Source organism: Myxine glutinosa, chromosome 2 (assembly GCF_964187855.1).
Source record: "Myxine glutinosa chromosome 2, kmMyxGlut1.1, whole genome shotgun sequence".
Taxonomy (NCBI): Eukaryota; Metazoa; Chordata; class Myxini; order Myxiniformes; family Myxinidae; genus Myxine; species Myxine glutinosa.
The window spans coordinates 96239327-96263027 of NC_136262.1; the positions used below are offsets into that span (position 1 = coordinate 96239327).

General features: G+C 53.4%; 1 protein-coding gene across 7 annotated transcripts in view; it reads left to right on the forward strand.

Moving 5' to 3' along the window:
- LOC137421552 (ornithine decarboxylase) overlaps positions 1-23701 on the forward strand; it is a 60567-nt gene that overhangs the window by 22126 nt on the left and 14740 nt on the right. For 4 of the 7 annotated variants that reach the window (XR_010983359.2, XM_068107722.2, XM_078771263.1 and 1 more), the window contains 5 exons: positions 12197-12330; positions 17445-17618; positions 17704-17876; positions 22132-22269; positions 22360-22441. Coding sequence is in view for 6 of the 7 variants with exons in the window: in XM_068107722.2 (XP_067963823.2) it covers positions 12226-12330; positions 17445-17618; positions 17704-17876; positions 22132-22269; positions 22360-22441 (672 nt within the window). In the remaining variant the exon portion in view is untranslated. Of the gene's footprint in view, positions 1-12196; positions 12331-17441; positions 17619-17703; positions 17877-22131; positions 22270-22359; positions 22442-23701 lie in introns of all 7 variants that reach the window. The other 3 variants (XM_078771264.1, XM_078771261.1, XM_078771260.1) reach the window with 2 other exon arrangements.

Here is a 23701-nt window from a genome sequence, read left to right on the forward strand (position 1 = left end):
TCATCCGACCACAGAATCTTTTGCTTCATGCTCTCAGTCTTTCACCTGCCCTTTTGCAAACTCCAGGTGTGCTGTCATGTGCCTTTTTTTTTTTTTTTTTTTTTTTTGTATACAAGATCGAGGCTCGTGAAAGAGCGAACATTAATCACACAGAAAGACAAACCGATAAAGGTGGGCGCGATTCGGAAAATTTTAAGTCCGCTTACCGCTTATCCGCTCCGCCAGCCCGTGTAGTCCGATTCGCTTATCCGCTTCAGCGGCCCAAAATCTTAGTCCGCTTACCGGTTATCCGCTTATCCGCTTCTATTCGATTTTTTAAAAGCGCTTCGACGTTTTTAAAGCGATTTTTGACGTTTCGAAAGGGAATTTAATGCTTTTTAAGCCTAAATAGCCATTTCTAACTACTACAAAGACAAACAAAGCTTTTAAGATCAAAAATATATATTTTTATTTAAATAAAATTTATTCAAAATGTATTTAAATAAAGTTTTCCACTCGACTCTACTCTACTCTACAGTTAATTTAAATATAATTTTAATATATGCAAGTTACATTAAAGAAAAATCAATTTGCCCGTCCTTTCTTTGACAAGAGAGTCTACTAGTCAACAGACTAGCACTAGCAGTCTGTTGACTAGTCCTCGTCTTCCTCCTCCACCTCGTGGGCCTTCTTGAGGATTTGGAGGTTGCCCTTCATGAAGACGAGGGCCTCGAAGTTCGGTGCAGCCAGGGCCGACCTCTTAGGCCTGAGGATGTCCGACCCGTAGCTGAACACGCGCTCGACCGAGGCAGAGCTCGGGAGCGGCGTGTTATGCCTGAGAAACGGAGTTACCCAAGCATCACGGAACTCGAGCGGGAAGAGATTGGGCGAGAGCTGTAACTTTTATGGCCGAGGCCTTTTTTATTATGAAAAAAGGTAAAAAAACACGCTCAAAATACAATCAATAAACCCATCACCATCACCACCACACAAGAACCCAGAAAAATCAAACCATTAATAAACCCATCACCATCACCACCACACAAGAACCCAGAAAAATCAAAAACCAAGAAATCAAAAGCCAGCAAACCAGATATCAAACAATAAATAAAGAGAGAAAGCAAACCAAAAGATCAAGAAAACGCAAGAAAACAAGGTTCAAAAACCAAAATGAAAATCAAATCAAATTCAATAAACCATAAATCATAAAAACCAAAGTCCATCATCCCTATCCCAAACCCCCAAAACCCCTCTCCCACCCCAGGCAGCAGACACCTAACTCTAACTAACCAAAGGGGGGGGGAGAAAGGAAAGAAGACCCTATCCCCCCTCCCACCCCCCGAAAACAACCAAAGAAGGGACACCTTAAAACAATAAGGGTCAAGGGGCCTTTTTTCCTTTGCATACCGAAATCAACAACCGGCTGCTAACCGCAGCCGGGAACATGCAGCCACAAACACGTTGAGGGCTCGACCCACCGCTGGAAATAATAATGAAAGAAAATAAAAATCAAACCAAGGCAAAATCAAGATCAAACAAAAGGAAACCCAACTGCCCCCACCCTCCCCAGGCCGCGCCCGGGAGGGCCCACCCGGAAGATGCCCCACAAGGAAGGCCACGGCTCCCTGAGCTGCCCACGAGGCGTGAGTGTCCCAATGAGAATCACCGCCCGACAGGGCCCGCAAGCACACCTGCCGGAGCACCCCCAACCTTTCCAAGCCCGGGCGGCAAACTCGGTCAGGGACTACGGCTGCACATGACTGTCGCCCGCACATTTGGAAGTAACCTCCCGCGGGACCCCCCCCCTTCACCACGGAAAAGCCCGGCCGTATTCTCCGCTCCAGGGAGGGCTTTACGACACACCTGACGCATCGTTGCGGCCAGCGCCCCGCCCCGTCGCCCGCAAGCTGTCGCCAAGCCTGTACCTTTGGAGGCAGGATTGGGCTCTGCCCCATATCTGCCCAGGATCCAACCATACCCTGGTATAGAAACCTCTGGTTCTCGCTCGCCACAAGACGGTCTTGATTATACAGACCGTTCTCCAGGCCTGCCTCCATTTGCGGACAGGCACTGGTTGTGGTAGGAGCCCGCTAAACGCAAAGACGTCCCGTCTGACCATCACCAGCCAAGGCACATAGCATTCGAGGAGGCCAGCCGCTAGCGACCAGACCCCCTCGGCGACAGGGCAGTCCCAAAGGACATGCCTGACGGTTTCGTCCCCTGTGCATCGGGGTCGGGGACACTGGACCGACACGTTCAGGCCCCTCTGGAACTGAAACACCCGGACCGGAAGACACTCATGGGCGGCTTGCCACGCGACGTCCTTCTGGTCGTTGGCGAGACAGCGAGCCGAAACGTTCTCCCAAACCTTTCTCGCCGTACGTTCTGCGAGAGGCCTTCCGCGAAGGATACGCACCTCCCGCAGCACCTCCCTTGGGCGCAAGTGGTCCAGGACCTGCGACAACTGCCAACCGATGGGCCGACAGGTCAACAGGCCCTGCTCCCGGGCGAACCCCTCAAACATCCGGAAATGCCCCGGACACGACCCGGAAAAAGGCCGAGACAGCGGGAGGGACCGCCCTTCCAACCGCGCGACGGACGGCCCCAGAAAGAAAAACAGAAAGTCCCGCGCCAGCCGGCGACCCGGGTCCTCAGACACGAATAACTCCATGAGAGTACACGCAAACGCAGACATACATACAAACACCGGGCAGGGGACACCCTTCCCACCCAAGGACGGGCTCATCTTCACAACCCTCCTACTCCTGCGCTCTGCTCGGGTACCCCAGAAGAAAGTGAAAATTATTCCCTCTAGAGCCCGTCCCACCGCAGGAGGAGGTGGGGAGATTCTCGCCAAATACAACAACTTACCGATCAAAACATTCTTGATAACTAAATTTCGCCCCTCCATGGTTAGGCGACGAGACCGCCAAGAAGCGACCTCCAATTCCCATCCCCCAATGACCGTTCGCCAGTTCTCAGCGGCCACGCCGCCTGGGTCAAAGCAGACCCCGAGGATCTTTAATCGATCTCTCCGCTCCGTGTACGGGCAAGGGGGGCCGGAGCCCGTCCTGTGCCGACCAAAGTGCATGACCTCACTCTTCTGGGGATTGATTTTAGAAGAGGAGGCCACCCCAAAACGCTCGCAGAGACCCACCAGTCTGCACATGGCGACTGCATCGGTGACGAACACCGACACGTCGTCCATGTACAGACTCACCTTTAGGTGCCCCCCATGGGTTCCGGGAATCCACAACCCAGGGAAGGATGGGTCCGCTCGCAGTGCACAAGCAAACGGTTCAATACAAAGGACAAAAAGGACTGGTGACATTGGGCAGCCCTGCCTGACCCCAGAAGCGACTGGGAAGGCTCCCGAGAGGTGTCCGTTGACCAAAACACGGGCTTCAACGTCCCTATACATCAGGTCCACCCAATGCATCAAATTTGGCCCAAAGCCAAAACGGTCCAAAACGGCCATCATGTATTCATGTGACACTCTGTCGAAAGCCTTCTCCTGGTCCAAACTGACTATGCTCAGTGGGAGGCCTCTCTCCTCCGCTAGCTGGATCGCCTCTCGAACCAGGCCCAGGCTGTCGGACACTCTGCGTCCCGGAACAGCACAAGTCTGGTCCGGGTGCACGAGGTCCACCATGACACCGTGCACCCTCTTAGACAGCACCTTTGTTAGTATCTTGTAGTCGACATTCAACAAAGTGATCGGGCGCCAGTTGGACAGATCCTCCCGATCACCCTTCTTGTGCACGAGGTTTACGACGCCCCGGCGCATCGAATCTGGAAGCCTCGCAGAGGTGGCTAGCTCCCTCACTACCTGCAGATAGTCCTCGCCAAGGACGTGCCAAAAGCGGCGATAAAACTCCACGGGCAGGCCGTCGTCACCCGGGGTTTTATTCGCGGCCAAATCCCTAACAGCGGAGGTCAATTCCTCCAGGCTCACCGGTTCCTCCAACCGCTCCCGCTGTTCGGGGCTCAAAAGATTCCTCAGATGGCCGAGAACGTCGGCCATCTGGATTTGGTCAACCGGTCGTTTTTCAAAAAGCCTGGAGTAATAGTCCTCCACTGCTTCGGTAATTTGGTCCGGATCCGAAACACGGCCTCCCCCCACATTAACCTGGGCCAAACCGCCCCTCCGCCTGGCACATCGTTGAAAGAAGAATCTGGTACACCTTTCGTTCCACTCCAATGCCTGCACCTTGCTCCGGAAGATGACGGCCCTCGCCCTGGCTTCGAGGAGGCTAAAAATCCTCCCCTTCACCCGGCGGATTTTCTCTGACACGTCCCTCCCTTCGCAAAGTTTCTTATGCAGGCGCTGGAGGTATGCCTGCATGCGCTTCAAACGCTCTCGTTTCCCCGCGGCCCTCATTCGCCCGGCCGTTCGGAAAAACCCTATGGTCCTACGTTTCACCTCCTCCCACCAGGCTGCCGAGGTAGGGAAGAGGCACCTGACCGTTTCCCACTCCCTATACTTCCGAACGTAGGCACGCACTAAACTGTCATCCTGCAAAAGGTGACAGTTAAGCTTCCAGAGTCCAAAACACCGGGGACGCACCCCATTTAATTCAATACCCAGAGACAAACGACAGTGATCTGAAAATGCCACCGCGTGAAGTACCAGGTCCGGGTCGCCAAAATTTGGTGTCAAAAGAATGTAATCAATCCTAGCCCGACTGGTACCAGCCGCATCGGTCCGGGTGACCTCATTCCTTTCCGCACCCGTGTCCCTCAACCTAAAATCCTGAACAAGCCCTTTAAGGGCCCGCGCCGATGACTCCAGGGGCAACCTGTCCAAACTTATATTAAAATCTCCCCCGACGATCACGGGGCCAGAGGTGGAGAGGAGGGGCCCCAACTGGCGCAGGAGCTCCACTCTTTCTCCCACCGTCGTTGGAGCGTACACATTGACCAAGGTCAGTGGGGTCGAGGAAACCACCACCCTGAGCACGGCCAATCGCCCCGGGATAATTTCTTCTAAACTAAGGACCTCGACATTCGGGCTCTTAATAAGGAACCCTAATCCTGCCGCCCTGTTAGTGTAGCTGCCGGACCAATACGACTCTCCGTACCGCCAATTTGCACGGAGGTATCCATACTCACCGTGCGGAATATGGCATTCCTGCAACAGGCAGACATCCCATTCAAAATTGCGCAGTTCTTCAAAAATAGCGATCCTCCGGACCGTGGTACGGACTCCCCGTACATTTAAACTCGTTAGTTTAAAGCTCATAGGTGTTAGTGTATTAATCACCAACACTAGTGCAAACCACGAAAGGGGAGTCATAGGACTTATGAAGCTCCTCCCTCCTTGCCAAGACGCGACGAGCTACCATTCTTCCTCCCCCTGCGGTTCTTCCCGCAGCCGGGAGCCACGAGGGTGCCCGGGAGCCAGTCCCCATCTATGCAGACATTCTCCCCGGGTAGCAGGGAGAGGTCCTCCTGCTCGGGGGTCAAATAAATTACCCCCCCTCGCCCGCCACCCAGGGAAGAAAGCCACCAGTCCTCCGCGAGCAAACCCTCCTCGAGGCCCATGGCCACAGCTGCCCCCGGAGGAGGGGTAAGGTCAACGGGTGGGGAACGACTCACGGGGGAACGGGAACGTGAGCGTTCCGGGGAAGACGGCATTTGGGGCCTCCCCCGGAGACCTGCTGCGGCCAACCCCGACTGCACCCCACCCCTACCACGAGCAGGCGATCCCCCAGGCCTGGATGGGTCGCTTGATGCACGGGGGGCTCTGCGCCCCACAGGGGTTTTCTTCTTTGATGTTCTTGTGTTCTTTCCCTGTGGGGCTTTGCCCAGAGGAGCTTTTCCTTTGTCCTGGCCCCTCCTCCGACGCTTCTTCTCGGTCCATTGTCCCGGGTCACTTTGCTCATAGCCGGAGGAGGAGCCATCACTTCCAGCCTCCGGCAGCGGGGTTTCTGGCACCGAGGATGTTTCTTCTGGCACCGAGGATGTTTCTTCTGACCCCGCCACCGGAGCCACCATTCCTCGTGCATCCTCCCCTCCCACCGCAGTGGGCCCGACACCCGGCGAAGCCACATCCAGGTCCTGATCTAACCCTCCCTCCTCCATGTTCTCCTTTCCCTCCACCTCCCTCCCTTTACTTTCTACGGGGCGGGGGGCTGACACACACACAAACACATTAGTCCCCCCCCCCCCCGACCCCAGATGCAATACCCTCCCCCTGTCCCTTGGGCAAACCCCTCCCCCACCCCTTGAGCAACCCCCTCCCCAGCCCCTTGGACAACCCCCTCCCCAGCCCCTTGGACAACCCCCTCCCCAGCCCCTTGGACAACCCCCTCCCCAGCCCCTTGGACAACCCCCTCCCCAGCCCCTTGGACAACCCCCCCCCCCCCAGCCCCTTGGACAACCCCCTCCCCCTCCCCCTCCCCAGCCCCTTGGGCAACCCCCTCCCCCACCCCTTGGGCAACCCCTTCCCCCATCCCTTGGGCAACCCCCTCCCCAGCCCCTTGGGCAACCCCCTCCCCAGCCCCTGGGGCAAACCCCTCCCCCACCCCTTGGGCAACCCCCTCCCCCACCCCTTGGGCAACACCCCCCCCAGTCCCTGGAGGCACACCGTCCCCTTTTCCTGTCCCTGGGGGCACACCGTCCCCTTTTCCTGTCCCTGGGGGCACACCGTCCCCTGTCCCTTGGGCAACACCCCCACTCCCGCCCGCAGCAGCACGCATCTTGCTCGCGTAACTCTGCGGGCAGGAGCGGAAAGTGTGCCCCGGCGCACCACAGAGGTTGCACCGCACCGCTTGGGTGCAGCGCTCCCTCAAATGTCCCAACTCGCCACACTGGGTGCAGATACTCGCTGTACACCCAGTAATCAAGTGGCCAAGTTGACCGCATCGGCGGCATAATTTCGGCTGTCCCGCGTAAAAGACTTGGCCTCGGTCCATCCCAACCATTATTCCATTAGGGATATGGGTGGCCGTGCCGTCCTGCCTCGTCCGCAGCTTTACCCGGAACTGCCGAGAACCGGTCCAAATACCGAGGCTGTTCCGGACGAGCCGTACTGGGCCTCGGATGTCCGCGTATCGACTGAGCCAAACCTTGACATCATAGTCACTCACGCCTTCGTTGTACAGGTGGACGGTCACGACTCTCTCCTGTGTTTCTGAGAGAGCCTCGACCGCCCAGTCTGCCAGTTTCCCAGCAGACCGAGCGGTAGCCCACCGGCGCCAGAACTCGGCAAGTCCCTGCCCTGTTTGGAAGGACACGTCGAAGCCACGGGCGAGGGAGATCAGGCAGAAAAAGTCAACAGCCTTGAACCCCAGCACACCCAACAATACATCTTTACCGAATTTATCTCCAGCCGGCACACTGCAAGCCACATCAACCAACCGAAACCGGACACAATTATGGCGCCTGCTCGCCATGCCGGGGTTCTAGGAGGGGCGGAGGACAACACTCGGGGTGGGGGGGGGGGGAGGGAGGGACGGGAGACGAAGGGGGGGCACAAGACTCCCCCCTGTCTGGTGGGCAACGCCCCCCAAACAGGAGGAAGATGGGGGAAAGCAGGGAGGGAAAAGACGAACGAAAATGCAGGACAAACAAGCAATAATCAAAGCAATAAGTAAATAATAAGAAATGCAAACACAGCAAAACACAGGAAACGAAAACACCGGCAAAGGAGAACAGAACTGGTTCACTATAGCCGACGTATCCGGGTCCACAGCACCAAACGAACACGCCTGTCACGTTTGGTTATTCAGACACAAACAAGTCAACAAGATGGCGGGCCAACGGACTGCCGTTTATTCGTCATGGTGTCGTGAACATGCCGTAAACCATGACGTGAACATAACGTCATGATGTAATGCGTTATGTTTATGTTACAACCATGTCGTAAACCATGACGTGAACATAACGTTATGATATAATGCGTTATGTCGCAAGAGCCGAGTTGTTAGGGTTTCACTTATTATTCACTTAAATAAATATTCACAATTCTAGAGTAACGGCTCAGGCTAACAGCTGATTTGGCGAATCGCGATGCGCTTTAATTTTTCGGTAGTCCGCTTACGCTTATCCGCTTCGGTTTCCGGGGGTTGTTCCGATTCGCTTATCCGCTTCGAAAACGTTAGTCCGCTGCAGCGGATAAGCGGATAAGCGGACTTTCGAAGCGGACCGCCCACCTTTGCAAACCGACACATAAAACATATAACATCGGGAGCGGTAGACAAGATGGGGAGAGAGGGGGAAGGACACAAACACAACATTTGAGAGCAGGGACCGAGAGACATGGAGACATCGAGAGATCTGAGAGAGGGCGAGGGCTTTGGGGGGGGCGGCATGGGAAGGGGGCGGTGGGAGAGGTATAAAACATATGGACACTGCCAGGACTTCCAGGAAAGAAGTTGGAATTTCAAACAAGGTGGATCTGGGGTGAATTAGCGGGGGTAGAAAAGATCAAGGTTTTGGATGGGGGAAGATAAGAGATGGTGGTGAACAGCTGTTTTAAAGACCTGGAGGGAGGAGTGGGATTGAAGGGAGTGAGGGAGTTTGTTCCAGAGGCGGGAGAAAAGAGGAATGAAAGAGTGAAGGTGAGCAGAGAGCCGAGATTTCGGCAGTTTAACCATCAGAGGGTTGCTGGCAGATCTTGTGAGACCTGTAGGAATATTTGGGGGACAGAGCACAGAGAGAGCTGGGGGTGCAAGGCCGGAGAGGAGTCGGTAGAAGACAGAAAGACCACCTACCTGCCTGCGGTGAGTGAGTGAAAGGCCCTCAGAGATAGCTTCATCGCGGGAGATTCCAATAATTCTGAAAGCTTTGGTTTCAACAGCGTGAAGCCGAGCTAGGTGTGAGGCAGGAGCACCAGCCCATAGGGGAGAACAGTATTCCATTGAGCTGCGGATGAAAGCCTTGTATGTGGTGAGGAGCTCAGGTGTGCCGAGGAAGGACTTCGCACGACGGAGGATGCCCAGTCGGCGACTGGCTTTGGAGGCCAGCTTGGAAATGTGGTTTTCCCAAGAAAGATCATGGCAGATAGTGAGACCCAAAATCTTGAGCGACAGAACTTCTTGGAGAGGATTGTTGAGAAAGTAGATGGGAGGGTTGTCCAGTCGATCTTTTCGGAGAGACATAGTAAGAGTGTGAGATTTGTCAGGATTGAAAGACATGTTCCACTTGTTTGACCAGTCTGTGATTTTGTCCAGGTCTTCAGAGAGTGAGGAGGCAGCAGACTGCCGATCTGAGGGAAGAGGAATGGAGCGGCAGAGAGTGGAGTCATCAGCAAAGAGATAGAGAGGATTTTCGAGAGAGTCAGAGAGATCATTGATGAAGACCAGAAAAAGCACGGGGCCCAGAACACTGCCTTGGGGAACTCCAGCCTGAACAGGAAGAGGAGATGAGAGAAACCCATTCAGGGCCACACGTTGACGACGACTAGAGAGGAAGTCCGCCAGCCATGCGTGGAGATTTCCATGGATACCAAAGGAGGAGAGTTTGGTGAGCAGAGCGGGGTGCCAGACCGTGTCGAAGGCACGTGATATGTCGAGGGAGACAGCTCTAATTTCCTGTTTGGCATTGAGGACCTCCATCCATTGTTGAGACAGCAGAAGCAGCATGTCCATAGTAGAGTGACCTGGTCTGAAACCAAATTGATGATCAGAGATCAAGCCATTGGAGAAGAGGAAAGATTTCATATCCGAAGCAATGATGGATTCCATGACTTTGCTGATAATTGGGAGAAGGCTGATTGGTCTGTAGTTGCTAGGATCTGTTTTTGCACCTTTTTTGTGCAAAGCGGTGATGTTGGCTGATTTCCAAGCATATGGCAGTTGACCTTGAGCAAAAGAGAGGGTGAAGAGAACAGAGAGAGGGTGAGATAGAGCAGCAGAGCAGGATTTTAGGACCCGTGGGCTGATGCCGTCGGGTCCAGTTGCAGAATCAGAGTCGAGGGTTGACAGAAACTTTTCCACCTTGTCAGGAGGAAAGGACACGGAGTCCAGGAGCAGCAGGGTACGACTGGGTATGGTGGGTACAGAGAGGGATGGGTTTGGGACACAAGATTTAGAGGCAAACACAGAGTTGAGGCATTCAGCTTTTTCACGTGCGGAGTCAGCTGTGTAGCCGTTTGAGGTAAGGGAGGGGATGGAGGGGGAACAAACACCAGAAACGGATTTGACCAGACGCCACCAGGATTTGGAAGAGGGAGACAGATAAGAGAGTTCGGTCTTGAGAACGGAGAGATATTGTTTCCTGGCTCTCCTGAGGGTGGACACACACTTGTTTCGGGCTTTGTGAAAGGAAATGAGATTTCCTTCCGTTGGATTTGCTTTCCAGGAGACGAAGGCAAGTTGTTTCTGGGCAACAGCCTCACCACAAGATTCCATGTACCATGGACGGGAGGAAGGGTATGACAACTGAAGACGAGATGGGATAAATCTGTGCATGAGAGAGAGCAATTTACTTTGGAAGAATTCCCAGGATGAGTTGATGTCAGAGGTGGTAGAGATGGGAGACCAGTCCAGATGATTGATGGCTGCTTGAAGACCGTGCCAGTTGGCCTGAGTGAAATGCCAGACTCGTCGACGCTGAGCAGGCTCCCTGAGGATGGTCAGAGAGATGTCCACTTTAACAAGGACATGATCAGATGATCCGATCGGAGCAGAAGAAGAGCAGCAGACATTTTCAGGGAAGTTAGTCATAACCAAGTCCAGAAGAGAAGATGTTCCGTTGACTGAGATCCGGGTCGGGAAATTGACAGATTGTGTCAGTCCCTCCTTTTTCTCAGGAGTGGCTTCCATCTGGCAACTCTCCCATAAAGCCTAGCTTTGTGAAGTGCTGCAGAGACTGTTATCCTTCTGAGAGGTTCTCCCACCTCAGCCAAGGAACTCTGTAGGTCTGTCAGAGTGGTCATAGGGTTCTTGGTCACCCACTGACCAAGGTCCTTTTTGCCCAGTTGCTCAGTTTGGTCAGATGGCCAGCTCGAGGAAGAGTCTGGGTAGTTCCATATTCTTTCCATTTCCTAATGATGGAGTTCACTGTGCTCTTGGGAACCTTCAACACTCCAGAAATTATTTTATACCCTTCCACAGATCTCCTCACAAAATCCTCACAGAGTTCTATGGACAGTTGCTTGAACTTCATGGTAGATTTTCTGATCTGACATGCACTGTCAACTGTGGGACCTTAAATAGAAAGGTGTGTTTCTTTCTTAATCATGTCCAATCAAATTTATCAATTGAATTGGTCACATGTGAACTCCAATGAAGTTGTAGAGACAGACATCTCAAGAATGATCAAAGGAAATTGGATGCACCTGAGCTCAATTTGGAGTGTCATAGCAAAAGGAACAAGAACCACCTTTTAGAGGCAATTTTTCCCCGCAGAGAAGGGGATGGCCTTTTTCGGGCACCGTGGTCCCCTTTTTGAAGCAATGTTTTATGGTCCAGATGCCCTTCCTGCCACCAACCCTGTTGGTCACCTCTTGTAGACACACAGGGAATTACCAGTGAACTGGTACCATACTCAATTTGCCGACCTCAGAAGGATAACAGGCTGAGTCAACCCCCCGAGTGTTAATTCAGCGATTGACCAGGATTCGAACCCAGGATCCTAGGATCCCAAGCCGGCACCCTAATCGCTAAGCCAACACCAGGCTCTTGTCATAGCAAAGGGGTTGAATACTAATTGATTCAAGACATTTCAGCTTTTCAATTTTAATTAATTCGTAAAAATCTCCAAAAACAATTTTTTTCACTTTGATATTATGGGGTATTATATGTAGATGAGTGCCAAAAAAAAATCTCAATTTAATCTATTTTAAATTCAGTCTGTAACAACAAAATGTGAAAAAAGTCAAAGGGTGTGAATACTTTATGAAGGCAATGTACATATGAGGAGTTTATAGAGGGATGGACTTTCATGAGTGTTCTCTCATTGAGAATATCAAATGGGGAAGCAGAGTAGAAGGGTGGTAGAGAAGATCATCCAGTGAAGAGGTTGTTTGTTGTGTGCTGTACCATACTGTATTGTGCCGGTGCAGATTGTTGTGTTTATTGCTTGTTTTTAATATTGAAATAAACTCCAACTTGGAATTCATCCACCTGTCAGTGCGGATCGATCGAGTAAAGAACTATATAATTTTGTGTCAATATGGTCATTACAATCTTATTTTTTATTGCATTGTGATTCTACATAGTAAAGTACAATGCATTACTGCACAACTTATTTATATACTTTCTTTTGGCAGAAGCCATTTGATGGTCATTGTTGGAAAATATGACCCATGCTGCAACTAATGCTATGCTGAAGACAGTCACGTTGCTGAAAGGAAATGTTACATCAGCTGATATCCTGGAGGGAAAGTTGAATGCAATGCTCCAGGTAAGAACAACGGTGTATAATAAGCAAACAACTGTTCTTCATCAACTTATGCTGTAATTAACATTCTCAAAATATTTAAACATGGCACATGGATGAACAAAACAGCTTTTCGCAACTTCTTTTAGCAACAAATAAATTGTTGTGGAATCAAACTCAGATTTCTCGCAAGAAATGAGGCTTTATTGAACTATTTCTCTACCCATTCCTACAACACAAGAATGCAGATTATTAGTTCCATAAAGAAGGCAATCAAAGCATACATCTCTTTCTATGTCCTTGCAAGCAAGCCTTTACGTACCTGTTAATCTCAGTAGTCTACATCACTGGGATACAGTATGCCACCCGATCACGCACCCAATGGACACAGTTTATATAAGCTCCCTCAAGGTCGTCCCTTCGCTCGAATCATCTCTTCACTCAGCTCGAGACATTACAATGTGGCGGACACAAAAGCCCACTGACGTGGTGACATCATTCCACGCACCAAGTGGGCGGTGGCCACGCCCGAGGGGTAGGCGTGGCCTCATGATATACACCGGGCGACCAGCCCGGAACATTTCAGTGTTACAGTGTAGTCTTACAATAAAGACGTTTATATGTTACCGCTTGTCCGCTTCCTCCTTGCTCACAAGCAGCGCGCGTAACGCCGCGCTTTACTGGTGACCCTCGACGTTGGATCTGCCGGAGCGATCCTTCCACACGCGACGCCATCGCCATGGCCGACTTCGTCAAACTTCCGGAATTTTGGGAGGCTCAGGCCGAAGTCTGGTTCGTCCAGGCCGAAGCCCAATTTCAGCTTCGGCACCTCACCGGCGATGACACGCGCTATTGCCACGTCGTCGCCTCCCTCGGGCCCGGCACGGCCGCTCGAGTTGTGTCCGTCCTTCGCCACCCACCGAAAGGCCACAAGTACGAGGCACTCAAGCGGCTACTCCTAGCCACGTTCAGCCTCACGGACGACGCACGGGCCGACCGCCTCCTGGATCTCCCCGAGCTCGGTGAGACGCGCCCGTCGGTCCGAATGGACCATATGCTGTCACTGTTGGGCGACGAAGCCCCCGGTTCGCTATTCCGGGCGCTTTTCCGTCGCCAACTTCCAGCGCAGGTTCGCCTCGCGTTGGCCGGGACCGGGCTAACGGAACCCCGAGCATTGGCGGCCGAGGCGGACAAGTACTTCGCCGTTTCGGACACGCGGGCGAGCGTCGGCGTGGCCGTCACGGCATTCGACGCTGATGTTCAGCAGCGCGCTGATGTTCAGCAGCATGCTGATACGCACCTCGTGAACGCCGCCACGCCCCGCCCACCGCCGCGGCGAAAACCGCCACCGCGGGGAAACCCGTCGACTCCACCGGCCTGGCGGAGCCAGCCGCGCTCCTCCAGCTCCACCACCTGGTGCTGGTTCCACGCCAAGTTCGGCCACGAAGCTCGGCGGTGTCATCCGCCGTGCTCCTTCAACGGGTCGGGAAACGCCCGGGCCGGCACTCAATTGTGGCGATGAGCGCTGGCCGTTCGAGCAGCCTGCTGTTCATAACGGACACCTTCTCCGGGCGCCGTTACCTGTGCGACACGGGAGCACAGGTGAGTGTCATTCCCGCCGGCACGTCAGACAAGCACGCCGCGGGTGGGGGCCCCGCGCTGCTTGCCGCGAACGGGACGCCCATCCGTACGTACGGAAAACGCTGCCTCTCTCTGCGGTTTGGAGGGCAGGTTTTCCGATGGACGTTCGTCACCGCCGACGTGCCCATGGCACTGCTTGGCGCGGACTTCCTGTGCGCTAATGGGCTCCTGGTCGACGTCAAGCGCAGACGGCTTGTCCAGGCCGAGACGTTCAGCTCGCTCGCATGTGCGTTGCCCAGCTCAACGAGCGGCTTGCCAAGCGGCTTGCCGAACGATTCGGTTCCGGTCACGTTGGTCTGTACGCTTCCGGCAGCGGACGCATTCACCCGCCTCCTCGCCGGCTTCCCGGCCCTAACGCGGCCCACCTTCTCGGCGGGGGCCGTCAAGCACGGGGTGGCCCATCACATCCCCACCGTCGGGCCACCGGTCTACGCCCGGGCACGCCGCCTCGAGCCGACGAAGCTGGCGGTGGCAAAAGCGGAGTTCGCTACCCTGGAGCGACTCGGCATCGTTCGGCGCTCAGAGAGCGCTTGGGCGTCGCCGCTGCACATCGTGCCGAAGCCCGGCGGGGGATGGCGACCGTGCGGGGACTATCGCCGTCTCAATGACGCCACGACTCCCGACCGCTACCCCGTCCCCCACATTCAGGACTTTTCCGCCCGTTTGGCGGGCAGGTCCTTCTTCTCGAAGGTGGACCTCATACGCGGCTACCATCAGGTCCCCGTCAGGCCGGAGGACGTCCCGAAGACGGCGGTCATCACGCCATTCGGACTCTTCGAGTTCCTGCGCATGCCCTTCGGTCTGAAGAATGCGGCTCAGGCGTTCCAGCGACTGATGGACAGCGTCCTGCGCGACTTGGATTTTGTCTACGTCTACCTGGACGATATCCTCGTCGCCAGCGCGTCCCGCGAAGAGCACCTACGCCACCTCCGCACGCTCTTCGAACGCCTGGGCCAGCATGGCCTGATTGTGAACCCCGCAAAGTGCCGGTTCGGCGCCGCCACAATCGATTTTCTGGGGCACCGTGTCACCAGGCACGGAGCCGTCCCCCTGCCGGCCAAGGTGGAGGCGGTGAAGGGGTTTCCGCGCCCCCGCACGATCAGAGGGCTGCAGGAGTTCCTGGGCATGGTGAACTTTTACCATCGGTTCCTGCCCCGTATCGCCCAGCTCCTGCGCCCCCTGCACGAAGCTCTCCGAGGTAAGCCGGGCAAAGGCGACGTTACCTGGACCGAGCAGATGGACACGGCGTTCACGGGCGCGAAGCTCGCCTTGGCTAACGCCACCATGCTCGCGCACCCGGCGCCCGATGCACCGATCGCCCTCACCACCGATGCCTCGGACTACGCGGTGGGCGCGGTGCACGAGCAATGGGTGCGTGGAGCTTGGCAACCGCTGGCGTTCTTTAGCCGGCAGCTTCGCCCGCCCGAACGCCGTTACAGTGCCTTCGACCGCGAGTTGCTCGGACTTCACTTGGCGGTCAGGCACTTCCGCCATCTGCTCGAGGGCCGGGCGTTCACTGCCTTCGTCGACCACAAGCCGCTGATCTTCGCGATGGGCAAGGTCACCGAGCCGTGGTCGGCCCGGCAGCAGCGTCACCTCTCGGCCGTGTCCGAGTACACGACGGACATCCAGCACGTCGCGGGGAAGGACAACCCGGTGGCGGATTGCCTTTCCCGGGCCGTCGCCCACGCAGTCCACCTCGGCATCGACTATGCCCGGATGGCAGCGGACCAGGCCGCTGACCCCGACGTCCAGGCCTTGCGGACCGCCGTCACGGGCCTACGCGTCACCGAGGTGCCGTTCGACGGCGCGGGCACGGCCCTCTTGTGCGACGTCTCCCTCGGGCGTCCTCGCCCCATTGTGCCCGCGGGCTGGCAGCGCCAGGTGTTTGACGCCATCCACGGCCTGTCCCACCCGGGCGCGAGGGCCTCCCAAAGGCTGATCGCCGACAAGTTCGTCTGGCATGGCCTCCGGAAGGCCGTCCGCGGCTGGGCCAGGACGTGCCTCGCGTGCCAGCGCGCCAAGGTGCACCGGCACACCCAGGCCCCGTTGGCCCCGTTCACGGTGCCGGAACGCCGGTTTGACCACGTCCACGTGGACCTGGTGGGACCTCTGCCCCCCTCGCGGGGTTTCACCTACGTCCTCACCATGGTGGACCGCACCACCCGGTGGCCGGAGGCCGTGCCCTTGGCGTCGACAACAGTGGCCGATGTCGCACAGGCTTTCATCGCCACCTGGGTCGCCCAGTTCGGCGCCCCCTCAGACATCTCATCCGACCGCGGCCCCCAGTTCACCTCAGAGCTCTGGGGGGCGGTTGCGCAGGGGCTCGGGGTCCGGCTGCACCGAACCACGGCCTACCACCCCCAGGCTAACGGCCTGTGTGAGCGATTTCACCGCTCATTGAAGGCCGCGCTCCGGGCCACCCTCCGCGACGGCGGCTGGGTCGACAGGCTCCCCTGGGTACTGCTGGGCCTCCGGACGGCGCCCAAGGAGGACCTGCGCGCATCCGCGGCGGAGTTGGTCTTCGGGCAACCGCTGCGGGTGCCGGGCGAGTTCCTCCCCGACTCCACGGCACCATGGTCCGCGGCACAGCAGCGCTCCGCTCTGCAAGAGACCGCCCGGAGGTTCGCCCCGGTGCCAACGGCATGCCACGGGCACCCACCGACGCACGTCGCCCCGGAGCTTCGCACGGCGGAGTACGTCTTCGTCCGCCACGATGCCCATCGGACACCACTGCGGCCCCCGTACGACGGGCCTTTCCGCGTGCTGGAGACCGGGGCGAAGCACTTCACCCTGGACATCGGCGGTACTCCTGACCGTGTTTCGGTAGACCGCCTCAAGCCGGCCCACCTCGATGTGGACCATCCACCGCCAGTGGCCCGACCCCCACGTCGGGGCCGCCCTCCTGCGGGCGGACCCCCGGCACCGCCCAGCCCCGCCGCCACGCCGCCCCCCGGTCCTGCACCCATCCCAGGGGCAGCCAGGGGCATCCCACCTGGCATCCCTGCACCCCGGACGCCGCCGATCGCCAGGGGGCGCTTCGGCCGGGTCATTCGTCTGCCCCGCAAACTGGCCCTCCAGGTGCGCGGAAATTCTGGGGGGGCGCGTGTGGCGGACACAAAAGCCCACTGACGTGGTGACATCATTCCACGCACCAAGTGGGCGGTGGCCACGCCCGAGGGGTAGGCGTGGCCTCATGATATACACCGGGCGACCAGCCCGGAACATTTCAGTGTTACAGTGTAGTCTTACAATAAAGACGTTTATATGTTACCGCTTGTCCGCTTCCTCCTTGCTCACAAGCAGCGCGCGTAACGCCGCGCTTTAACAACATATTTCACCGCATGTCCTGATCCGTTCTGTGTTCCAGCTCTTCCACGAGCCTTAGCCATGCCTGCAAAAATTCAGCCTTTTATTCAACAGAGAGAATAACAGAGTTCAAGCAAGTTTTCTAAAAGCAAAATGTTTGATGTTTAACTTTTTAACTTTTCTAGCAGGATGAGAGAGACGCTTTCCTTGTGGCTGACATGGGGGACATTCTGCACAAACACCTGCGCTGGCACGAAGCTCTACCTAGGGTGGCTCCATTCTATGCTGTAAAGTATAACGACAAACCACCTGTTATCAGGACTTTGGCCTGTTTGGGTGCAGGTTTTGACTGCACCAGCAAGGTGACTTTGCCTCTCATCGTGCCGCTTATCTTCACTTCTCATATCGGGATCGATGAGAAGTTCTTACAACCAAATTTCCCCACAGAATGAAATCGACCTGGTGCTGCAAAATGGAGTGATTCCTGAAAGGATAATATTTGGTAATCCCTGTAAGAAAGCTTCACACATCAAGCATGCTGCTGCACGTGGTGTCCATACCATGGTCTTTGATTGTGAGGATGAGTTGGAGAAGGTGGCACGGATTCATCCTACTGCTAGGTACGCATGTCTATTTGCCAGACATACACTGTATTCATGTATGTGGTTCTATAAGTTTTTGTAGCATATGATTTCCTGCAGTGTGATGCCTGAGCTGGTCTTGAAAAAGTAAACTTGCTGTTACCCCAAATAAAACAAAAATGCTGCTCAATTCCAGCAGCTTACAAAATAATTGTGAAGTCAACACTTTCAATGTTCCAGGTCCCACTAAGCCAGGTGTTGGCTTAACGGTTAAGATGGCTGGCTTGAGAAAGGTGAGTTTGAGCCCTCTTCTGTCGTTGAATACGACCAGGTGGGTTGACTCAGCCTGTCATCTTTATGAAGTTGGCAAAATGAGTACCAGAAGACTGGTTATATAGGGGCATTGCATTAGTGGCAGCTATGCTCCCAGAAAATGATGCAACCAGCAGCCCCAGGCAGCACACTAACCATTACCAGGCCCCACTTTTGATGTTCGGTTCCAGGAGCTAAGGAAATGTACATCCACCTTTTTGGAGCTGCAGGTTTAACGAGAGGACAATTCATTGATGTGGAAATAGTGCATGCACTTCTTTCTCAGCTGAAAAGCCAATCTTAAGCTGTCATGTCAGCAAAAGGAAAATTATATTTGTTTTACATTTTGCAACTGAGTACTACGTGCATCTACAATTATAAATGTCACTGTGTGTGTGTGTGTGTGTGTGTGTGTGTGTGTGTGTGTGTGTGTGTGTGTGTGTGTGTGTGTGTGTGTGTGTGTGTGTGTGTGTGTGTGTGTGTGTGTGTGTGTGTGTCAGAGTTTTTTGTTTTTTTTTATTGTTTTTTTTTTGTATACTGAATCGAGGCTCGTGAAAGAGCTAACATTTATTTCACAAACAAATCAACCAGACAAACAAAATATACAAAAAGAGGGAGCGGAAGACAAGATGGGGAGAGAAGGCGAAGCACACAACCACAACATTTGAGAGCAGGGAGAAGTGTGGGAGGGAGAGGGCTTGGGGGCAGGAGGCGTGGGAAGGGGGGGGGGGGGGGGGTGGGAGAAGTATAAAACACAAGAGGACCGAAATTAGCGGGGGTAGAAAAGATCAAGGTTTTGGATGGGGGAGGATAAGAGATGGTGGTGAACAGCTGTTTTAAAGACCTGGAGGGTGGAGTGGGATTGAAGAGAGTGAGGGAGTTTGTTCCAGAGGTGGGAGAAAAGAGGAATGAAGGAGTGAAGGTGAGCAGAAAGTCTTGATTTTGGCAGTTTAACCATAAGAGGGTTGCAGGCAGATCTTGTGCGACCTGTAGGAATATTTGGGGGACAGAGCCCAGAGAGGGCTGGGGGGGCAAGGCCAGAGAGGAGTCGGTAGAAGACGGAAAGACCACCAACCTGCCTGCGGTGAGTGAGTGAGAGGCCCTTGGAGTTAGCTTCATCGCGGGAGATTCCAATGATTCTGAACGCTTTGGTTTCAACAGCGTGAAGACGGGCTAGGTGTGAGGCAGGAGCACCAGACCAGAGGGGAGAGCAGTTTTTTTTTTTGTTTTTTTTTTGTGTACAAGATCGAGGCTCGTGAAAGAGCTAACATTAATCACACAAAAAGACAAACCGACACACAAAACACAAAAAACAAGGGGAGCGGCAGACAAGATGGGGAGAGAGGGGGAAGGACACAAAAGAGAGGGGGAAGAGGGGGAAGGACACAAACACAACATTTGAGAGCAGGGACATCGGGAGGACTTGGGGGGAGGTGGGAGAGGAATAAAACATATGAACACTGCAAGGACTCTGGGGTGAATTACCGGGGGTAGAAAAGATCAAGGTTTTCGATGGGGGAAGATAAGAGATGGTGGTGAACAGCTGTTTTAAAGACCTGGAGGGAGGAGTGGGATTGAAGGGAGTGGGGGAGTTTGTTCCAGAGGCGGGAGAAAAGGGGAATGAAAGAGTGAAGGTGAGCAGAGAGCCTAGACTTTGGCAGTTTAACCATAAGAGGGTTGCAGGCAGATCTTGTGCGACCTGAAGGAATATTGGGGGGACAGAGCACAGAGAGAGCTGGGGGAGCAAGGCCGGAGAGGAGTCGGTAGAAGACAGAAAGACCACCAACCTGCCTGCGGTGAGTGAGTGAAAGGCCCTCGGTGTTGACTACATCGCAGGAGATTCCAATGATTCTGAAGTGTGTGCGTCTCTTCCATTACTCCAAAACCATTTAATCTAACGACCGGAAACTTTGCATGCATTCTAAGGGAACTCCAATGGAGTGCATGAATGAGAACTGGGTATTTGCTTAAATTTAAACACCCCTTTGGAAGATAAATTAACGGGGTGCTCATAATTATTTTAAAATATATATATATATCGCCTAATTTCCTATTTATAATAATTTCCTATTCGTTGATTTAATTCACAGAGAAACTTTAGCAGTCTCAACAGTTAGTGAGTATTATGTGGACTTGAAGAAGAAATGGGGAGTGCAGGACAGAGAGTTGGGAAAGTGAGTCAAGACTTTGAGGGAGGGGGGGGGGGGGGCGGCTTGAGGACTTGTTGTTGGGAGGGAGCTTGTGGACTTCATTTGAATTTATTGAAGATCTGCATATGATATATATATACACTACATGACCAAAGGTATGTGGACACCTGAACATCAAACATCTCATTCCAAAATCATGGGCATTAATATGGAGTTGGTTCCCCTTTTGCTCCTGTAACAGCCTCCACTCTTCTGGGGAGGCTTTCCACTAGAGGTTGGAAAATTGCTGCGGGGATTTGCTTCCATTCAGCCACAAGAACATTCGTGAGGTCTGGCACTGATATTGGGCTATTAGGCCTGGCTCGCAATCAGCGTTCCAATTCATCCCAAAGGTGTTCAATGGGGTTGAGGTCACAGCTCAGTGCAGGCCAGTCAAGTTCTTCCACACCAATCTCAACAAACCATTTCTGTATGGACCTTGCTTTGTGCACGGGGGCATTGTCATGATGAAACAGGAAAGGGCCTTCCCCAAACTGTTGCCACAAAGTTGGAAGCACACAATTATCTAGAATGACATTGTATGCTGTAGCGTTAAGATTTCCCTTCACTGGAACTTAGGGCCTAGCCCGAACCATGAAAAACAGCCCCAGACCATTATTCCTCCTCCACCAAACTTTACAGTTGGCACTATGCATTCGGGCAGGAAGCGTTCTCTGGGCATCCGCCAAACACAGATTCGTCCGTCGGACTGCCAGGTGATGAAGCGTGATTCATCACTCCAGAGAACGCGTTTCCACTGCTCCAACGGCAGCGAGCTTTACACCACTCCAGCTAACGCTTGGCATTGCGCATGGTGATCTTAAGCTTGTGTGCGGCTGCTTGGCCATGGAAACCCATTTCATGAAGCTCCCCACGAACAGTTGTTGTGCTGACGTTGCTGTCAGAGGCAGTTTGGAACTCGGCAGTGAGTGTTGCAACCAAGGACAGACGATTTTTACATGCTACGCGCTTCAGCACTTGGCAGTCCCGTTCTGTGATTTTGTGTGGCCTACCACTTTGTGGCTGAGCTGTTGTTGCTCCCTGATGTTTCCACTTCACGATAACAGCACTTACAGTTGACCAGGGCAGCTCTAGCAGGGCAGAAATTTGACGAACTGACTTGTTGGAAAGGTGGCATCCCATATCGGTGCCACGTTGAAAGTCACCGAGCTCTTCAGTACGGCCCATTCTACTGCCAATGTTTGTCTATGGAGATTGCATAGCTGTGTGCTTGATTATATATATTATATTATATATACCTGTCAGCAATGGGTGTGGCTGAAACAGCCGACTCCACTAATTAGAAGGGGTGTCCACATACATTTGGTCCTGTAGCGTATATATTTTTGAAGTGATTCTTTATAATACTTGAGAGATGGGGCCAAAACGATATATAGCATGATATTTCAAGAAGTTGTTGGCAATTTATGACAAAACCTGGTGGATGAGTTGGGTAGATGACAGATCCGACCTATCTGTGGGATATAAAACGTAAACTGTTCAACCTGGCGGAGATATGCACTCTACTGAATGTCGTTCTAGTTGTACACCTGTATTACACTGCTCTTCTTTGCACTTCATTTGCATTCTACTTTGTTCAAAGTGCTCTCGATTTTATCAAAATAATCCTTTTGCTTTTTTAGTCCAACAAAGGAAATTGTCTCCCACCGCAATGCGGACCTTATTTTTTGTTATCTGCTCCTGGTGATAGTCTTGTTTGTCTTGTAGAAAGTTGAGGAGTGCTTCGTTGTTTTACTGTTTTCTTTTAATGTCACGTGTGCTGTGTTTCAAAGGCTGGTTCTGCGAATTCCCACTACCTCTGAATTTGAGTTTCCCAGTCAGCTTGAAAGAAACTTTAAAGTCGATTTGAAGTTGAGTATGAACTTGCTCTCAACTGCAAAGAATTTGGGATTGAACGTCATTGGTCTAAGGTACGATATCATTTTAAATTCAAAGCATTCATTCAGGTTATCTTTCAGAACATTTATTAATTACACACAAATGTGCATTTTTTATTTTAGTTTTCACAGTCCAAGAAGCAGTGATTCTTTTGAGTTCTTTGTCCAAGCAATCATCGAGGCACAGAGTATTGTTGAGATGGCTGTAAGTACTGTTATGAATTTTGGGGTAGAGTGATATATAGATCAGGTAGATCTGTGTAGATATCATGCTCCGACTGTCGTGAAGAAGAAGAACCATTTCCATGTACAGTGGAGGACCTGTTTAGCTCGGATGTCGGATGAAGCTCGTATATTTGTGTTCATACAAGGATGGCCTTGTGTTAACCAGAGTAAGGATTATGTAAATTCCCCTGTTTGTGAGACCTTGTGATCTATCCTTTGTGTCTTATGACACTCCACCAATAGACACGAGGCAGGCCCATTAGCACACACACTAATTAAATCCCCCCCGCCCCTCCCCACCCACAATAAAACTCACCGGAAGTGCAGGCAGGAAGTTCTCATGCATTGTGCCAACATGGCGATAAAACATTGTTCAGGCCGGCTGAGGCCATGCCCACCTCGCAATGGATTGGTCGAGGGGTTGATGGGGAGATCACACCAATGGGTGGGAGTTGACCAATGAAAGGCCAGAATAAGAAAGGGCTCGCTATTGGGCCAGGTGTCAACCAACAGGAAGGCCAGGGTAAGGAAGGACTCATGATTGGTCAAGGCAGGGACAAGAAGCTGGCCACTGATTGGTGGAAGGGAGGCCGAGGGGGAAACAGAGCGCCGATTGGCCAGGTACCACCGATGACATCAGGGGCAAGTAAGAAGCGGCACGCTGATTGGTGGAGAGGACGAGACGGCCAATAAAAGAACTGGCTGGCCGGCATTTTCTTCTTCTCGTTTTGGATCCCTTCGTGCCTGGACCTCTTCCCTCTGCTGCCTCTTGGATTCATTTGCCCTCGACCTCTTGCTCCTCTTGCCCACCTCCGCCCTTGACTCTTGCTTCTGGTGCCTGCGTGTGAGTGTGTGTGCTGACGAGAGTACGAGTGCTGTGGCGTGAGACGGACCGTGCAGCGAGGCCTGTTTTCGCGCCAACGTCGGGCAGTTCTCCCGCCAACAGCCTGGGACGAGTGGGACGGCGCCATTCCCGAGGAGAACGCCATCCACCTCCGCTGGTTGAGCTAAGCCCACACACACATGCACGGCCCTTTATTTTCATATATTCTTCCTTTGTGTGTATTATAAGTCTGGTGTGGGGACGTCCCAATTTAGGACATTTATTTGAGCGCCGCGTTTTCATTGTTCTCGGGTTCCGTTTAATAAACCTGTTTATTTTTGTACATTTTAATTCTGTTTTCGTTTGAGTTAATTTCCACAGGATTGAAAACTGCTCGGGGATCGCGTCAGGTAAAAG